The 19480-nt window shown below is 36.6% G+C and overlaps 2 protein-coding genes across 2 annotated transcripts; both read right to left on the reverse strand.

The window, feature by feature from the left end:
• Nucleotides 1-687: 687 nt before the first annotated feature.
• Nucleotides 688-2804, reverse strand: LOC307166516 (green-sensitive opsin-1). The gene is made up of 5 exons (XM_079884936.1): nucleotides 2289-2804; nucleotides 2038-2206; nucleotides 1786-1951; nucleotides 1451-1690; nucleotides 688-1260 (listed from the first exon to the last, which is right to left on the reverse strand). Exons 1-5 carry the CDS (start codon nucleotides 2647-2649, stop codon nucleotides 1150-1152), a joined length of 1047 nt encoding a protein of 348 aa, XP_079741062.1. The 5' UTR covers nucleotides 2650-2804; the 3' UTR covers nucleotides 688-1149.
• A 1015-nt stretch (nucleotides 2805-3819) lies between these two features.
• On the reverse strand, nucleotides 3820-5280 carry LOC307166517 (green-sensitive opsin-2-like; the record flags this gene model as incomplete). Its single annotated transcript, XM_079884937.1, has 5 exons — nucleotides 3820-3982; nucleotides 4067-4306; nucleotides 4389-4554; nucleotides 4671-4839; nucleotides 4920-5280. The coding sequence occupies 5 exons, from the start codon at nucleotides 5278-5280 to the stop codon at nucleotides 3869-3871; spliced, it is 1050 nt and encodes a 349-aa protein (XP_079741063.1). The 3' UTR covers nucleotides 3820-3868.
• Between the last annotated feature and the right edge of the window lie 14200 nt (nucleotides 5281-19480).

Genomic DNA, 19480 nt, shown 5'->3' on the forward strand with positions numbered 1-19480 from the left:
AAAAATAGTAACCTTTCAGGTTCCTGCCCTGACAGTCTTGTCCACCTTGTCACTGTTTAATGTTTCCCTGTTTGTCTTGTCCTTGAGCACATGGTTTTGTCTTTGTTTGTGTTGGCCATGTGCTCCTCTTGTCCCACCTCCTCATTTCCAGTTACCATGCCCCCTTGTTTAGTCCACGTCTAGTCCTGGTTTCATTAATTGTGCTCACCTGATCCTCATGTGTTCTGGTCCCTTTATATTATATAATATTTATATAATGTGTGTTCCTGTTCGCTTGCCTGTGTGTGCAGTTTATCTCTGCTCTTGTTCCAGTAAAGTGTTTGCTCAGTGCATCCTGAGATTTCCTTTCCTGATCCAGCTAGACTGGTGCTACAGCTAAGAGATCATCAAGCCTCTGGTTCCTTGTGTTCCTGTCTGGTCTTCCTCACCATCATTCCACCTGGTGCTGCCTCTTCTTCTGCAGTCCTCAAGCCTGTTGTCACCCAGGACTGGTTTCAGTGGTCATCATCCTTGCCTGTCATCGCGTCATCAGCCCTACTGTTCGAACTGTTTCACACCTCACTCTCCTTGTTGTGCCCTGTCTACAGTCTTGTTAATAAAAAAAACCTTCACAGATATTCTGCACCTGGGTCCCCTTTCAGAACCTTGACAGTTCGTGACAGGACAATAAACAATAAGACAAATTTTGAATGCATGCTTTTATTTAAATGTACTAAGCATTTTATAAAATATTTACAGAAACTGACCTGATCAAGCCAGAAAATTTCATGAAGTACAGACAATAGAATGACAAAAAAATAATGACCTCATTCAGAACAGAAATGATATTGGTACATGGGTAGACGGGATATTGTGCAAAACACTTTGCAGGTGAGTTGAAATTTTTTTTTTATTGAGAAAAAATTAGAGTAGCTTAATCCATAAATACAGTAAATATGACATTTTCTTTAACTTCAGAACCAGTCATTCTTGAATTATATTGCTTAAATGCCATAAAATGGATGTGTATGGTCTTGGGGAAAAAAAATAGCAGTTACAGAGTCTGTTACAAAGCCCATTTAGCCATTTGGTCAGCGATATGCTGCATGTCTGTGAACTCATTCCATTTGTATGATGGTGCACAGAGTATAGGCAGATAAGAGGATTAATCTATGCCGGAGACACTGAGGACACCTCTGTTTTGCTTGTTGACACCGAGGACTCCTCATCACCAAGAGGACTCTTGCCACAGAAAAGGGTGTTCAGCATGCAGCTACGGAACTGTGAATGAGATGGGGAAACTGAATTCATTCCATATTTAAAGTGCAAAGGGAATCATTACAACAATATTAACATATTTTAATACTTTAAACTTCTTTTTACTTTTTAATCCATGGAAGTAATATGCTGTGAAAACATTGCAAAATAACTTCTTGTAAAATAAGTATTGTTCTGTGAAAATATTACTCACCTGTTTGTTGAGAAGCACATATATGATGGGGTTAAACAAGGCTGAAGTCTTGGAGAAAAAGGCAGGAATAGCCATAGCTTGTGCCGAGAAGGCAGCCCCCCTGTTGAAAAAGATCCAGGCAGCAAAGCTAGCATAGGGAACCCAAGCCAACAAGAAGCCCAAAACCATCATGATGACCATACGTGTCACTTCCTTCTCAGCTTTCTGGGTGGACGCTGAGTCCTGCTGTTGAGCTGCCGCCTGAAATTTATGAAGAACCAGTTAGGGATGCAGTGTGACCATCTAGTGTATGTGGAAAAGATTTTTAAGCATTGATGATTTAAACTTATACATACAGCCTTGACTGTGCAGACCAGATTGCCATAGGTAAAGAAAATCGTGGTTACAGGTATACAAAAATGGCAGCTGAACATGTACATGACGTAAGATTCATTGTTAAATTCAGGATTCAACGTGTAGTAATCTGGTCCACATGAAGTCTGCATCCCCTCTGGAATATACCTGGAAGAACAGTACTGATACTAAGCAACAGTAAGCAGATCAAAGTAGACTTCAAGTAATTCTGCAAACTGTTTCAGTGCAATTACCTGGACCAGCCCACAAGTGGGGGCACTGCACAGCTACTGGCCATAATCCATGTGAAAGTGATGCCTGCTATCGCATGGTTTGAAGAAAATTTGAAGCTCCCCATTGGCTTGCACACCACGATGTACCTTTCAACTGCAAGCACCACCAGAGACCAAAGAGAGACTTGACCTGTTGACAGGAATTAGAAGTTAGTCCACTGGAATGCACCGCTTTAAAAAGACATCCAAATGGATTGTTAGTTATCACTTACCTCCAATTGTTGCGAAAAAACCTTCCATTACGCAGCCAAGCGGACCTAGAGCCATGTAGCCCATAAGTGAGCAGTAGAAAGAAACTGTAAATCCAAAGATGGCCATAATCGTGCCGGCAAAAGCCAAGTTGACCAAAATGTAGTTGAGTGGCTGCCGAAGTTTCTTGTGTTGAGCTGTAACCACCAAGGTTAGAACATTGATGGGTAATCCAAAAATGATCAGTAGAAACATGTAGAAACCCAAAGCCTTGAATTTCCATGGTTCTGCTAAATAGTACTGGGTGTACTCAAAAGGATTTCTCACAAGCCCAGTCCTATTGGACATGGGAATGTAGAAGTTACTCCCTTCTGTCCCATTCATTCTGCCCTTGTTCAAATTAAATCTAAAGTTAAAATATGAGCAGCTGCTAACTCAAGAGATGGTCAACCCCAAGTGGACAGCAACAGGCATGCTTATGTACTCTTCTAAGGAGACCAAAACTGGAACCGGGTGTCACCAATAAGATTATTTGGCTCAGATCAAAGTTCATAACAGCCACTGATTGGACCTTGGGGCTTGTCCCTCCCTTTAAGCATGATATCCATCTCTTCCTACAAGGATTAGTTTTTAGCTTTGCACAACTCTTAAGCAGCATCTTAAGACACTGAGGTAAGCTGAAAGTCCAAGTGTGCTCACAATTCTTCATCTCATTCATGCGACTTCCACCTACTCAAGCTTTTATACACTACAAGTTCCTTGTATGCCTTAAATCTTTCATGTTAAATCTTAGTCCATTTAAAAATATTTTAAGACATTACTGAATATCGTTCATCATGTTTACGCATCTACACATCTATTAGACTGAAAAGGCAGTCAGAAAATCAGTTTAAGAATGGCTTCATGAACTGACATGTAAATGGATTTATTAGTTAATAGTTTGTTTGCCAGTATGCAATTATCCAGTTGGCAAACTCATTATAAGAGGATTATGGAGAAGACAGAATTCTAGGCATTATTCAAGCCTTCTTTCAAGCCTCCTATAACCTAACCAAATTACTGTGTATGCTATCTTAAAATATTAAGAGAAAGAAAACAAGAGTTCAATGTTCTGTTTGCAAGCATGCATTTATTTATTTATACAGCTATTTAATACAAGTATTCAAAGAATATTTACATAAGATTGTGTGTTTGTGATGAATGTGCATATGAACAGAAAAATAAAACTTTTTAAGATCCATCAGAGAAAAGATATGGAGTTCTAGAATTGGTAACGGATGTTTACTTAGGAAACGTTTGAGATCTGTATGGCTTTTAAAACTGTAAAAATTCTTACAAATATTAATACATGCAAATAAATCAACTTATATATTTAACAGAATTTTTGGGGTTTTTGTGCTTTTTTTTAACTTAAGATAGGGAAACATACATGTACATAATCCAGCAAAGCCGTTCATAGCAGTGATGAGCAGAGTTGGTGAGTTTAAGTTTGAAATTCACTGAAGAGAAGGAATAGATAAATATCCACATGCTTCATAAATACAACTTGACAAGACCGATCTTCATTGTTTCAGCAGGACTTTGCAGAGGCAGAGAGGCGAGTTTATGCTGGAGAAACTGAGGACACTTCTGTTTTACTGGTGGACACGCTTGAGGACTCATCATCTCCAAGAGGATTTTTTCCACAGAAGAGGGTGGTTAACATGCAGCTACGGAACTGAAAAGAAACAGAATCATTCATGAGCACATGAACATAAAATGATTCCAGGCTTCAGCTAAGACATAATTGAAGAGCTCGTACCTGTTTGTTGAGCAGCACATATATGATGGGATTAAACAAGGCAGAGCTTTTGGAAAAAAAGGAAGGAATTGCAAAGCCTTGTGCCGAGAAGGCAGCCCCTCTGTTGAAAAAGATCCAGGCAGCAAAGCTAGCATAGGGAACCCAAGCTACCATGAAGCCCAAAACCATCATGATGACCATACGTGTCACTTCCTTCTCAGCTTTCTGGGTGGACGCTGAGTCCTGCTGTTGAGCTGCAGCCTAAAGATTTGGTGAAAACCAAAATAGTGATGCAATATTGTTCATGACAGTATTGAAATGTAAATGGACTAAGCAAACTTACAGCTTTGACCGTGCAGACAAGATTTCCATAGGTGAAGAAGATTGTACTGACAGGTACACAAAAATGGCAGGTGAACAAGTAAATGAGATATGATTCATTATTGTACAACGGATTAAGGGTGTAGTAATCTGGTCCACATGATGTCTGGATACCTTCAGGGATGTATCTGCATTAAAAAATGTTATTAGATTTTAGCTCATTCAAGTTTGCCAAATATTTGTAATCACAATAAGAAACCTCCTGTGGGTTACAATATCTAGCAATTCGATAAAAGAGATTTACCTGGACCAGCCTAAAAGTGGGGGTACAGCACAACTGCTGGCCATGATCCATGTGAAAATAATGCCCGCCAACGCATGGTTTGAAGAAAACTTGAAGCTTCCCATTGGCTTACACACAACAATGTACCTCTCAACAGCGAGCACCACCAGAGACCAAAGAGACACTTGACCTGTTAGTACAGGGCGAGAGAGGAAAGTTAACAGTATATCACAGTTCTTGGGACCAAATAGTTTTTTCTTTGCTTCTTACCACCAATTGTTGCAAAAAATCCCTCTACCATGCAACCAATGGGCCCAACTGCCATATAGCCAACGCACGAGGAGTAGAAAGAAACCGTGAATCCAAAAAGGCCCATAATTAAGCCAGCAAGAGCCAAGTTGACTAAAATATAGTTGAGCGGCTGTCTGAGTTTCTTGTGTTGAGCTGTAACCAGCAATGTGAGCCCGTTAATAGGTAAACCAAAAATGATCAGTAAAAACATGTAGAAACCCAAAGCCTTGAATTTCCATGGTTCTGCTAAATAGTACTGGGTGTACTCAAAAGGATTCCTGACGAGCCCAGTCCTATTGGACATTGGGATGTAAAAGCTATCACCCTCTGTGCCATTCATCCTCAAACAGAAAAGTTCAAACTTGAACCAGAAGAGTCCAGTATGACAGTTAAGCTACAACACTCAACTGGGTCCTTATATACATTTCCCAGGAGAAACATTAGGCTATGAGGAGGGCTTTCCAGTGGCCATTAAGGAGATTTGTCTTCGGCCTTAAAAGTTATGACCTCTTTTTTTACCTCCTGTTGAACCTTCTTTTTGATATGATATCCATCACCTCCTGCCCAGATTAGTTGGAGGGATTAGAAAGGTTCAAAGTGTCACTCTGAGCAAGCACAGCATACTCATCTGATAATACGCTATAGTATGTCACGATCCTGTTCAAGTGCAAACACAGTACAGTTCAACCTAATGATTGGTTTTAAATGTTTTCTTCTCGTTCCAAAAAGTAAAAAATGTTACTATTTCACAGAAAAATTATTTTTCTAAAATTAGAAATTCGTGTTGTTTATACCTCTTTTTATAAACCATTACTTGAATGAGCTACCACTTTGTTTTGCACACTTATCTGTTATAACAGTTTCTCTGCACAAAACTACATGCCGATTATCAAACGTTTGGGTCTATAAAAACGGCTGGTTGCTTAAGGTGCCTATATCTAAACCGCACACATGCTTGATTTGAATTTTGAAATCCTAAAATCAAAACGTAGTTTAGTTGCTCAGGCTACGCCCACACCATTTTTGCTTTACGTCCACACTGAGACAGCTTGTTTTTTGAAGACGCTCTCATAAGCGGATACAATTTGAAAAGACTATTTTCCTGTGTTTTCCTGTTGGCTGTGAAAACTAGGGTATTCGAAAACAATGACGCATGGTTAGTCATGTGATGCATATTGTATAGATATTAATGGTTGTACCAGTATTGTTGTGCATTCTAGACCATACATGGAATGGTGATTTTGAGTGCAACCTGGACACAAGTAAATGATGGGATATTTTGCTAAATAAAATTATTTTACTATATTTTATGCATTGCAAAGTAAGGTGATTTAAGAGTTTTCAGAATTTAAGTGTGAACAAGCAACTTTTGGAAAACCCTAATGTAGACGAAGATCATTTAGAAAATAAAACGGATTAATGTGGACGCAGCCTTAGAAACCCCCAAATCATTAAGAACACTTAAGGCCAATTCACACAGCACAGACAAACGCAGACAAACACGTTTGTTGGGTTTTGTTGGATTGTGTTACCCCTGTCGGCGTCTGTTGGCGTTGGTAAGGGTTTGTTTTGATGTTCAATCAGTGTTTGTTGGTGTCTGTTATGGCAGTGTGAACATGAGAGTAATTTTTCGTAAAATTCTAAATCCAACAGAAGACTTTGGATTATGCAATAAACCTGTCCACTTTCCATCATGGCAACATAAAGGAACTACTCACCTAATCACTGGTCCAGAGGTACTGTCTTGGGGGAGAACGGCTTCTCCAATATCAACAAATAAAGTCCATAGTTAAATCCAAGATCAACATTAATAATCCACTTCATCCCTCTTAGGTAATGGAAGAGATAATGAAAATCACTAACTCCAACAAATTCATTTCCAAAATTTTATCAAATAATGATGCAACAATTACAATACCCATGACCAAATGAGAAAAAGATTTAGCTTTCTCCCTCAACCCCCGACCTCTGGAAGGAAATCTGTAACGATACATTTTCAATGACTAACAGTTCAAACCTCCAACTCATACAGTACAAGATAATTAACAGGACTCACATCACAAGACAGAAGTTTAAAATGGGCTTGAGGGACACAGATGTCTATTCACAGAGCACATTGGGAGCACAAATGACTACTTTCATGCCACATGGACCTGTCAATCAGTTCACTGATTTTGGATATCAGTGACCACAAAACTTTCCACTATCATATAGAATCCCCCCATCTACATCACTCTGTTTACACGGTAACTGCATAGAAGTTGATAATCTCCCAGTCAAGAATAAAAACCCACTCCTCATTTCTCTAACTATCGCCAAGAAAGTAATTTTGCTAAACTGGAAATCCAAAAATTGTATACAAATCAATCACTGGATCAGTCTTCTTACAGAATACATCACATTAGAAAAAATAACATTCAACCACAAGAACAATATATCTGCATTTATTGAAATCTGGAATCCATTCCTAACTCATCTTCATACAAATCAGACACCTGGAACCCGGTTCCACGCACTCACCCAACCACATTTCCACAAACTTATTTTCAATGGGTCTCTTTATGCATTGTATTTATTGTGCAATTTATAGACGAAATTTTTTTTTTTACATGCAAATAATACAAACTGTAAACCCCTTAGTGGTGTGGGGTGCGTGCGTACTTGTATTACACGTCATAAAGTGTGTATCATATGCAAGCAAAAACTGCTTATGCACATAAAAACAAATTTTTGCATATAAATGGCACGATAAATACAATGCGTGCTATAGAGAGAGATCATGTTTCATGAGATCAGGCTGGTTATTACACACAATATCCTTTCATGCATATGACTGTAAATAATTCAGTTTGCTGTACCTGCATATATATCTTCATCTTGATACAAAGAAAATTATGTAAAAAAAAGATTTTGTATACGTATATATATTGGTTTCAAAATCACCAGAAAAAGAAATACTTAGTGCACAACGTTATTATTTTATTCTTCAGCCTACTCAACTTTATTGAATTACTTAATTTGCTGGTTAATGGGTGTGGTTTACTAATCAGACACCCATTGGAACAGGGATGATAGCAGGTTTGATTTGTTCAGGGGAAGTTTGAGTGTTCGTTTAGCCTGCAAGCTCTATGCAGAGGCAAACAAATGCTAAAAATTAGGTAATAGGTTTAGAGTCTTGTTTGGGATTCTGCTCACTAGGGATGCACAAAGATTAGCCAGTCCTTAACTTGCACTAGCCACCCTGTGCTAACCAGAGTGTGTGAATACAAACTTGAACCCCAAAGCCTACAGTAGTCGGCCAGATTGGCTGGATGACAGACTGGCTAACAAATTAGACTGAATACATAAATTTTTTAGTATCTAAAGCTATGTCCACATTAAATTTGAAAATGTACATTTTATCTACATTTTGGCCTTCTTTCTACACTGAGACGCCATTTGTGTCCAGCTTTTTAAAATCACTCTCCCAAGTGAATAAATTTGAAAACACTGTATACATTATAGTGTGGACTGGAAGGTATTTGGTATTCAAAAGATGATTATTAGTCATTAACACAGACATGTGATCCATTCAACCCAAAAAAAGTGAGCTGGCAGCCCATTTTGGACCCCTTTTCATAGTGTTGTTAAAGGTAAATGTTACTTTGTACAATCTTCATATTATATTCCTGCAAATACGTCAGAAAATATACTCAAAATTGTTGTCTTGCGGCAAAACATAGCAACTGTAATGCTTAAGTTCAATGAAAAATATAGCACACAAGGTTAATTAGAATAATCCAACAGCCAACATGTGAAGCAGCTTGCAGACAAACAATTCCAGAAGGACGAGGAAGTGGCAAAGGGCTGATGATGGCAGGACGACCAGGCAAAAGTATGATGAACTTTTGGAAAACTACTGTAAACTGTAGTGTGAACAGAGAGCATGCATTTCGTAAAAACAATGCTGTTTTAAAATATATCAGGATTAATGTGGCCATAGCATTGGAAACCCTCAAATATGTTTCAAAACATGAGGGCATTTATTCACCTAGCCTGGTTTCAGTCAACTATAAGCAAGCCATTTTTAGTTTCAATTTTGTGGTCAGCCCAGTCACCTAAAAGTAAAAATGGGATTTAAAGCACAACATTATTTTTAAATATAGCATTTTTCCGAAGGTGATAGGGGTCATCAGGGTAAGTGAAGAGACAGGCATCAGGTTTTCCATGGATGGACAGCAAAAAGTAAAAGTAGCGATGCTTCTAGTAACTTGCCAGCATTTTTCAGTAGAGTTACCGTACCACAGTTTTTTTTCTCACTGTAATAGTGTAGCTTTTCCAGTAACATGCTACTTTTTCCAACAAGTAGTGCCGTAGCATATCAAACCGATACAGTTTCATGTCATGCTGTATTGTGCATTGCTCTACAACTGAGTGAGCAAAGAAATGAATACGTGACAAACCACCTAGAGCACCCCCTCTCTCACGATGGAAAGCCTGATTCATTTTAGTTAATGTACCTGTTTGTTTAGAACGAACCGGTTCATAAAGAAACAATTTGTTGGTTTGAGTCATTGGCCATGCCCTGTTCTACATTCTGTATCTTTTTATAACCAAATATTTAATAAAAACCTGCTTTTCATCATTTTGTTTTTGGTTCAGTTGTATTCTAGTTTTATTTGTATTTACTCTCATGTCCATTCATTCAAAAAATGCTTATAGTACTTAGATCTGATTAAGTTTACTTAATCTTTACAATACCCTACTTTACTATAGTTTGCTTCTTTTTGTAAACTTGTAGCTTGTTGTAGCTTGACCATGCTATATTTATTAGGTAGTTTCCCAACACTGGTTTCAAGCCAGGTGGTAATAAGTTTAAGTGTCCTGGTTAAGACTCTGCTGGCAGTAGATAGAGTTAAGACAAGTACACCAATGTCTACAGTCCTTCATGGCAGTAAATGATTTATCCATACACATCATTTTTTTAAATTCATGTGCCCTCATAATCTTTAATAAAAACAACTTTCCCTCCCACGTGCAGCAAAATCTGTTCTCTGATGATGTATTTATTGGCGCAAGGGCAGGGCAAACTGTCACTCACATAAGATCACAGCCATTGAAAACCACAACCATCTAGTCAATTACCAATGGATAAAATCAAGTCCCGCCCTACGTTTTTTCTTTGAGAAGCCGTTTCACTTTATATAACAATAGGGAAGAAAATTATATCACAACTTTGGTTTTATGCCAACTTTAAGGCCTCTACCAAACAGCACAAACATTTAGTCTGTTGTGTGTTCTAACCAATCGGATTGCTGACTAGCAACATTTCCAAAAATCTCATAGGCTCCCATTGAAAATTGTTGATTGTAGTGTCCAAGTTTTACAAATCCTATCCAACCATTAGTGCTGTGTAAGCATAAACATTTGAATATTAAAATATTCAGATTACTTTATACCTCATCAAAGATTTCCATGCTTAAACCTTTGCTTTTGCACTGAGCAATATAGTTTTCCTCAGACATATAGTAAACGAGAAGTTTCTTCACTTAACGTATAGCTGATACCCTTGTTGAAATTTACAGGTATCTTTTTTTTATATATATATACAACACCACGTGGTAAACTCTTAATCAGGATACTCCAGACTTGGCAAATGACCTGCCAGGTGCTATAACACTGGCAGTGTAGATACACCTACCAACTTGAACTCTAGTTGACCTTTTGTAGCTGGCATCACATAGGTTCCTATGAATGTATAGACTACATTGAGACTTTTTTTTATACAGTACATATTGAAGTATTACACATGTAACATGTATCCTTGTTTTACTTAATCCCCTAACCCTTGTTTAAATTAACCTGTAAAATTAGTGTCACTAGGATTTCACACTTACCTTTCTAATGATCTAATCCAATCTAATTTATAAAGCCCGTGACCAGCCAAAACTACCAGTGAAAGTGAAATCTGAAACTAATGTGAAAGCTACCAGATGAGGCCAAGTTAACAGTCTCACCAAAGTCATAATGAGACACTATACGCCGAAGACAAATAAGCTGTTTTTCTATTGACTTCTATCTCAGACTGCAAACAATGGACATTAGAAAATAAGAAATAAAATTAAACATTTTAGTGAGGTTTATACTTAAAACTATTTACAAATAAATATTCAATGGATAAAGATAAAATACACAATACACACTTAAGATTTCTTCAAATAAGAACTCAGATCTTGAAATTAGTGGGGGAAAATAGTGTTAACGTAGCTAATCAACACCATAGATTTGATTCCCAGGGAAATGTAATGTATGCTGTTTTAAATAAAAGCTTCCCCATATATTCCCAAATATACACTGAACAAAATTATAAACGCAACACTTGTTTTTGCCCCCATTTTTCATTAGCTGAACTCAAAGATCTAAGACTTTTCTATGTAGACAAAAGGCCTATTTCTCTCAAATATTGTTCACAAATCTGTCTAAATCTGTGTTAGTGAGCACTTCTCCTTTGCCGAGATAATCTATCCACCTCACAGGTGTGGCATATCAAGATGCTGATTAGACAGTATGATTATTGCACAGGTGTGCCTTAGGCTGGCCACAATAAAAGGCCACTCTAAAATGTGCAGTTTTACTGTATTGGGGGGGTCCGGAAACCAGTCAGTATCTGGTGTGACCACCATTTGCTTCACGCAGTGCAACACATCTCCTTCGCATAGAGTTGATCAGGTTGTTGATTGTGGCCTGTGGAATGTTGGTCCACTCCTCTTCAATGGCTCTGCGAAGTTGCTGGATATAGGCAGGACCTGGAACACTCTGTCGTATACGCCGATCCAGAGCATCCCAAACATGCTCAATGGGTGACATGTCTGTGAGTATGCTGGCCATGCAAGAACTGGGATGTTTTCAGTTTCCAAGAATTATGTAGAGATCCTTGCAACATGGGGCCGTGCATTATCATGCTGCAACATGAGGTGATGGTCTTGGATGAATGGCATAACAATGGGCCTCAGGATCTCGCCATGGTATCTCTGTGCATTCAAAATGCCATCAATAAAATGCACCTGTGTTCGTTGTACATAACATAAGCCTGCCCGTACCATAACCCCTCCACCACCATTGGCCACTCGATCCACAACGTTTACATCAGCAAACCACTCACCCACACGATGCCATACACGCTGTCTGCCATCTGCCCTGTACAGTGAAAACCGGGATTCATCCTTGAAGAGAACACCTCTCCAAAGTGCCAGACGCCATCGAATGTGAGCATTTTCCCACTCAAGTCAGTTACGACGACGAACTGCAGTCAGGTCGAGACCCCGATGAGGACGACGAGCATGCAGATGAGCTTCCCTGAGATGGTTTCTGACAGTTTGTGCAGAAAGTCTTTGGTAATGCAAACCGATTGTTGCAGCAGCTGTCCGGGTGGCTGGCCTCAGACGATCTTCTAATCAGCATCTTGATATGCCACACCTGTGAGGTGGATGGACTTTGTGTACATAGAAAAATTCTTAGATCTTTGAGTTCAGCTCATGGAAAATGGGGCAAAAACAAAAGTGTTGCGTTTATAATTTTTTTCAGTATATCAATGTAAAAACATTAGTTTTGACTGAGATTGTTTTATCACGAAATGTAAGTCTACAGCTTTTAGCAAAGTTATTCCTGAAGAAAAGCATGCTATGTGTTTGTACTTCCAGTTTAAGTCCAATTAACTATTACATTTATTCACTTTTTTGGATTCGCTTACAGATGCTTACATTCAACCAGTGCAATAATCTTTATATGTGTTCCCTGGGGATCAAACCATTAGTATAAATTGCGCCTGCAATCAGTTTCATGAGTTCATGCGTTCTGAAACCCATGATGCCAATCTCTACTGTCTGAGCTACAGTAACACCTAGAAACACAATGCCAAGTTCAAATATCACTCTAAAAAATATTTTCAGTTATATATTAAGTTAATTCATGCTGTTTTAACAATATTTTTCCTGCATCAAAACAAACTAATATAATAATTAAGAATGGGGTTTGTCCTGGCATTAAGCCCTTTTTTTTCTTTGTACTTTTTGATTTGCATGCCGCCAAATATGTTCCATCAAAAGACAACAAAGATATGAAAACTGTGCAGATTTAAAACATATAAGGCCATTTCAGTGTACTGGTGCTAATTCCCTTACCTTGATACTTCTGGCCAAAGAACAGTCTGTGGGAAGAATAATAGCTTAGATCTAATTATCTACTTTAGGTGAACTTTGTTGAGAGTGAATTGTTTTAACACACTTACCTTCCTTTCTCAAATCTTTGCCAAAAATCAGCCACAAGGTGCCTTAATCATTCCCAGATAAATAGAAAGGATGTACTGAGGTGCGGCTGAGGGTTTGTGAGTTTGTGAGAACTTGTACATACATGCATATACACACTGTATAAGTGTTTGGCTCAAAGAAAGCGGAATACTCTTTTTCGGGGAGCATGATTTGAAAGATGCTCTTTACAAATCAAGATTACCCTATAAGGTCAGTGGGAAATGTGCGACCAAAGACTTTTACTTTCTGGACTGTTAATATTAATATGAATGTCTCATTGTAAAAGACATTTCATTCTTATACAGATATTGGTGAAGATTATGTGTTATTTATTGACTGCAGATTAATTGATTTATTATATTCTGTGTGTTGGCAATAAAATTAGACTTAATGGTGACTGAGCTAATATACTTAATTGATGACGTCTGGCTGAAGAACAATTCTTCTCCAGTTAATAGATCTAATTATCCAATTCCAGTGAATTTTCTCACCCACCCTTTCCTCACTCTTTTTTAGCCAATCACCTGTTGTTTGAGAAATTACATGGTACGTAGTGTCTTCTGGGTAAAAGAGCAAAGGGCTTGATGTTATTCTTCAGTTAGTGCTCAATGTAAGTCAAGAGTTTATTGTTTTAGCCTAAGCCTCCTTATCCGAATCAATGCTTCTTTAATGCATATTTCTGCCAAAAAGCACTAATTGGATTGCCCTTCGAGATATTATTTGTTGACGTCATAGAAATCAACTGTATATCTAAACAACTAGTTTATTAAACCATAAATTCACTTTGTGTGGCTAAAGTAAAAAAAATAAAAAAAATCTGAATATTACATGTCTCCAATGTTTAAAGGAAGAGATTAATATTGACCCAAACATATAATAAAAAGTCTTATTTGATGCAGATGTGTGTAGGTTCAGTGATTTGTGATCATTGATTTGACTGACAAATTGTAGTCAGTAGCAGCCTAGTCCATATTGGCAACACCTTCATATTCTTTTGGCCCATTCCCTGACCAAACTCTTGAGATGTGTTTAACTATAATCCAATTCAACCTGTTACAGCCCTATACAAAGGCCTAATGCCATTACAAATTACATTTGCTCCTCAAATGTTGTGTGCCTTTATTGTATTCCCAATACCTTCACTAAAATGTACTCCTTTATCATTTTTGACAATTAGTAGTGTAAATGATGCTGAATTGTAGTTTGATAATCACTTCAATGGATTCATCCATTCATTCATTCATTCATCCATCTATCCCTTCAACCACTTGTCCTTATAGGATCACAGGGATGCTAAGGCCTTTCCCATCATCTCAGGCCAAAGGAAGAGGAAACACCCTGGACAGATGTCCAGAACCTAGAAAGTCTTTCCAATATAATTTCTAATCATATCATATCTGATTGTACATTAAACACAATGAATAGCATCATCTTCATCCGTTTACCATAAAGGATAATTTAATTGATTTGATGCTAATTGATAAAAATTAGTTCATTGTTTTGGCCAAATAAGACATCAACAATTTACTTAATTGTACTTGCCATCTGTTTTGGTTTGGATCACTGCTTTAAACGACAGTGGCTTTAACAAACAAGTGCTGGGCCACGTACTCCAAACCAAAGGGGCATTTAACTCTGTTATCTTATTTATCTTACTTATCTTACCACATCAAATGAGGTTCACCTCTAAAAGGATCAGTTAACCATAACCCAGTATAGGTGACTAAATGTGTGCTTTTACATATTGAAAACTCCAAAGAAAAAATGAAATATTTAGCATTTTGTTATAGTAGTTGTTTGAAATAGCTATTTATTCTGCATTTACAATATTTTATATTGTGTGTATATAGATAGATAGACAAACAGACAGACAGAGAGAGGTTATTGTGAATATCTACCTTTTCTGATGCTCTTGATTCACATAAAATGCAACACTTTTTAAATGTATGATAAGCATCATACTCTTCTTCATCAGTTTACCTGAGGGCATCCAAAAAAAAGCTATTACAAACTGAAATATATGCATACATTGTAAGCAGTTATAACAGACTTGATCAGTTACAAAAGTTGATCAGTAAATTAAACATGTCTTAAATTTACACCAAAGCCACAAGAGCGCCTCTGTTAAACAGACTGTGTGTGCGAGTCAGTGAGGTTTGTAGGAGAATTGAGTTCGCACAATCCCCATGTAAAGTGCCACTTTGATTAGCTAAATCATGACAAATTTCAGCTTGAGTATGAAGTTACGAAGTTATGAAATTTCAACTTGTGTAAATAGTAAACGTCCATGTTTTACACTTAACTTATAGCAAAATGTTAGAACCTGCATATTTATTCATTATCTACAAATCGAGAATCCCACAATATTGACTGCACTCCCATTTATCAAAAATAAATATGGAGTATATGACTTTTAAAATGACTTTTTAAAGGTCACAGCTAAAGAAAATGAGTTTCAAGCTTAAGCAGGACATTGAGTGTGAACAAACAGGAAGGAGCCTGTCTCATCTGTCAGATTAGCATCTCTGAAGTGTGTCAACACCTTCAAGGAGGATTTCCAGCCACAAGTAGCTTGTGATTATCCCATTATAGGCACTAAAAGGCCTTGACAAGCTGTTAACACCATGGCTCTTTGCATCCTCTCTTAATGCTTCAATCCTGCCTGATTGGATTCACACCTTCTACGCAATAGCAAAGCCATGTTGAAGGACCAGAGCCAAACCAAAGCATGAACATGGCATCTGTTCCCCTTGACTGAAGCAATGTCCTCTAGAACACACACACACACACACACACACACACACACACACACACACACACACACACACACACACACACACACACCATCCACAATCCTTCACTTGAAGAAAGAATCTTTTTTATATATTATTATAAAATTCATGTATTTTGTCATTAAAATGAAAGAGCAAACAACAATAGAAATTATTTGACGTAACCAAAAGCATGTTTCTAAAATAAAAAATGACCCAGAACCGTTGACCTAGATGTTCATTTTATGGTCCCTCTTCACTGGCTTGCCAGTGATTATTTTCCAAATAATGTTATATATATATAAAAATTAACTTAACTTATCAGATCATAGGGAGTTGGGAGCTTATTAAGCAATTAAAGGTGATTCTTGAGGACAAGCTGCAAACTTACTTGCCAAAATCTGCAAGCCACTGTAAAAAAAATGTTTTTGAAGTTGTAAATAAAACAAAGATTATTGGACCACAAGAATACTATTTCAGTCTTCCTAGATCAACATTTCTTTCCATTTCATTTTGATTAATTGTGAAATTTACTGGCAATTTCTGAGTGAAAATTGTATACACCAAAAAAAATAAAAAATAAAAAAAAAATCAGTTATAATCTCAGATATCATTTACCATAGATAAAAATGTACTGACAGCTATATATTTTTTTCGAATTGCTCTGTTGAATATTGGGATCTACATATAAAAAAGGCAAACTCATTTTCAGACATTTAGGATTTTTGTATTATACTAAACTTAACATACACTACCTTTTTAATTTTTAATAGATGTTTTAATGTTTTATGTTCATCATGGCTGCATTTATTTGATCAAAAATACAGTACAAACACTTTCGTAAAAATGTTTAAAATAACTGTTATCCATATCAATATATTTTCAAATGAATTTATTCCTGTGATGCCAAAGCTGAATTTTCAGCATCATCACTCCAGCCTTCAGTGTCACATGATCGCTGATTTGGATCTCAAGTAAGATTTCTTATTATTATCAATGTTGAAAACAGTTGTGCTGCTAAATATTTATTTGAATTTTTTTTTGTAACAATGTAAATGTCTTTACTTTCACTTTTGATTAATGTGATCTTGCTGAATAAACATATTAATTTTTTTTTTTTTTTAAATTGACTCCAAACTATTGAACGTTGGTGTATATAGAAAGCTTCACCTTGGTGTAAATTAGATTTTGAATGAGCTTAGCAGAATTGCAAGAAAAGGATAGGTAGGCGTGAAGGGAGTGGGAGGTTAGGCGTGAAGAGAATGTAAAAAGTCACACGTCACTTAATAGGGATTAGCCTCTAAACAGTGTGTTTGGCATCTTAGCGCAAAAGGGCTTATCACAGATCCGGCACTGGCTTGAAAAGAGACTGTGGATGGAAGCCACCGTCATGAACAGGAAGTTTTCCTGGCCACTAGACTCAAACCAGGTCAGCGTCGATATGGCAAGAGTCTATATGCAATTACCCTAATGGCCCAGTTGAATGTGCAGACCTTACATCATGTGCCTGTTTGATGATGAAACTGTAAACTGACACATGTACACATATTATAAATGGATATTTCAGCCAAAAATTAAAGCAGACAAAAACCTGCTTCATGGAAGAAAGAAAGTCATACAGGTTTGGAACGACATGAGGTGAGGTCATTTTTGGATGAACTGTTCCTTTAACAGTGTAGCAAAGGAACTTATTTTGAAATACTGCTATAGTACATAAACATACACTGAGAAAATCAACACATCGGTGTGCAAACCTATATATTATTTACAGTGGTCTCAAAAAGTATTTGGATATTTAAATCACATGCATCAATATGAATGTCATCACATTTGATAAAATATCAAAGGTGGCATTTATTTGAAAGAAAGATCAAAATGTAGAAAAATCTATTTTGGCAGAAGCCACTCGGATTGATGTTTTGTTGTCTGCTATATATTTTTAAACTATGTCTTAAGTGTCCAAATACTTTTTAGGGTCACTGTGTCCATCTATATTTTGCACAAAACCGCAATGTTAAAAAAATACTGTTGGCTTAACTTAAAAAAGTAAGTTACCTGGTTGCCTTAAAGTTCATTAAAATTAAACATTTGAGTTAATGTAATGAAGGAGTTATATTAAAATATTATGTTATCTGAACCACATTAATTATCTTAGTTGATTTGACAAAAGATAAAAAGTTAAATCATTTTTTACAGTGTATCTATTAATAAATGTTTTTTCTTTTCTTTTTTAAAATATCTTATGTTGTCTAATCAGATGAGGGAAGCTGAAAGAAATTTGTGTGCAGATTTAGGAAAAGTACTTTAATCTCAGATTGATTTGGGGCCATCTGATCACCCTGTTTAGTCACCTTCACTTAGAAGCATGGGTGAGCTTTCCCTGATCTCATTATGGGGCTGTGGTCACAATTACCCCCTATAGCCCGTGTATCAGAACGAAAGGACTTTCAGCCCCCTGTTGCAATTGTAATTTAGGAGAATTGTTTTCTTGCTCTTTGAAATATTGCCTTCCTATTGCCCTACACTTGGGTCCAATAACAGGGCAGTAAAGTCTTTGAATGCTGTGCATACACTGTTCAAAAGTTTAGGGTCGGCAAGATTTTTTTTAAACAATTTGAACTCTTATGCTAACCAAGGCTTCATTTATTTGGTAAAAAAAGAGACAGTAAAACAGTAAAAGTGTGGGAAACCATGGAAATATATATATATATATATGATTCTTTGATAAACAGAAAGAACTGAATTTATTTGAAATAGACATTTTTTTAACAATTGAAGTCTTTCCTGTCACTTTTGAACAATTTATTGCATACTTGCTGAATAAAAGTATTAATTTCTTTAAAAAAAATAAATAAAATAAAAACAGAAAAAAACAGAAAATCTTACTAACATCAAACATTTGAATGGAAGTGTACAACTGCAAATATAACAATTCTATTTCATATTGCATTTGGTTATAGGAAAAACACTGAATTCCTTGGAAAAATAAAAGAACTTTGCAAGAAATAATGGGTTTATGCCATTGCACATTTAGGCAGACACATCTTGTCTAATATTGATTGCAAATATAAAAATGTACATATACAATGTATTAAGCAATGCAGTGTACCTGTCCCTTGTATTTGCAGGGACCAAATGTAACAATCAATCCTTTAAAACTCAAATTGTTCAATCACTACTCTGAATATTGGTGTCTATGTTGGTTACAGACCTGGGTCAACTATTGTCCAGTAGATGGAGCTATCCAACAAAGCCCTGCATAGCAAGAGGATAGTAATGCACTTGCATGAAGACAGAAATATATTTCTTATGTCCAGCAGGTGGCGCATTCATTTATACATGGACAAGTTTTCTTAATTCTTTATATTTCTTGATTTTAACATCAAGTGCTCAAAATGTCAGTGTTAACGGCATATTTATTATGGCGCAGGAAAATTCTTTCCAGTCCATAAAAAAAAAAAAAAAAAAAAAAAAAAAAAAAAAC

The sequence above is a fragment of the Squalius cephalus genome (genome assembly GCF_949319135.1).
Source record: "Squalius cephalus genome assembly, chromosome: 10".
Taxonomy (NCBI): Eukaryota; Metazoa; Chordata; class Actinopteri; order Cypriniformes; family Leuciscidae; genus Squalius; species Squalius cephalus.

Bases quoted from the DNA above. Each gene is read 5' to 3' on its own strand.
- LOC307166516 (XM_079884936.1), bottom strand. From the start codon at position 2,649: ATGAATGGGACAGAAGGGAGTAACTTCTACATTCCCATGTCCAATAGG. The intron at 1,952-2,037 runs GTAATTGCACTG...CTGTTCTTCCAG, and splicing joins CCACTTGTGGGCTGGTCCAG to GTATATTCCAGAGGGGATGC. The intron at 1,261-1,450 runs GTGAGTAATATT...TCTCATTCACAG, and splicing joins ATGTGCTTCTCAACAAACAG to TTCCGTAGCTGCATGCTGAA.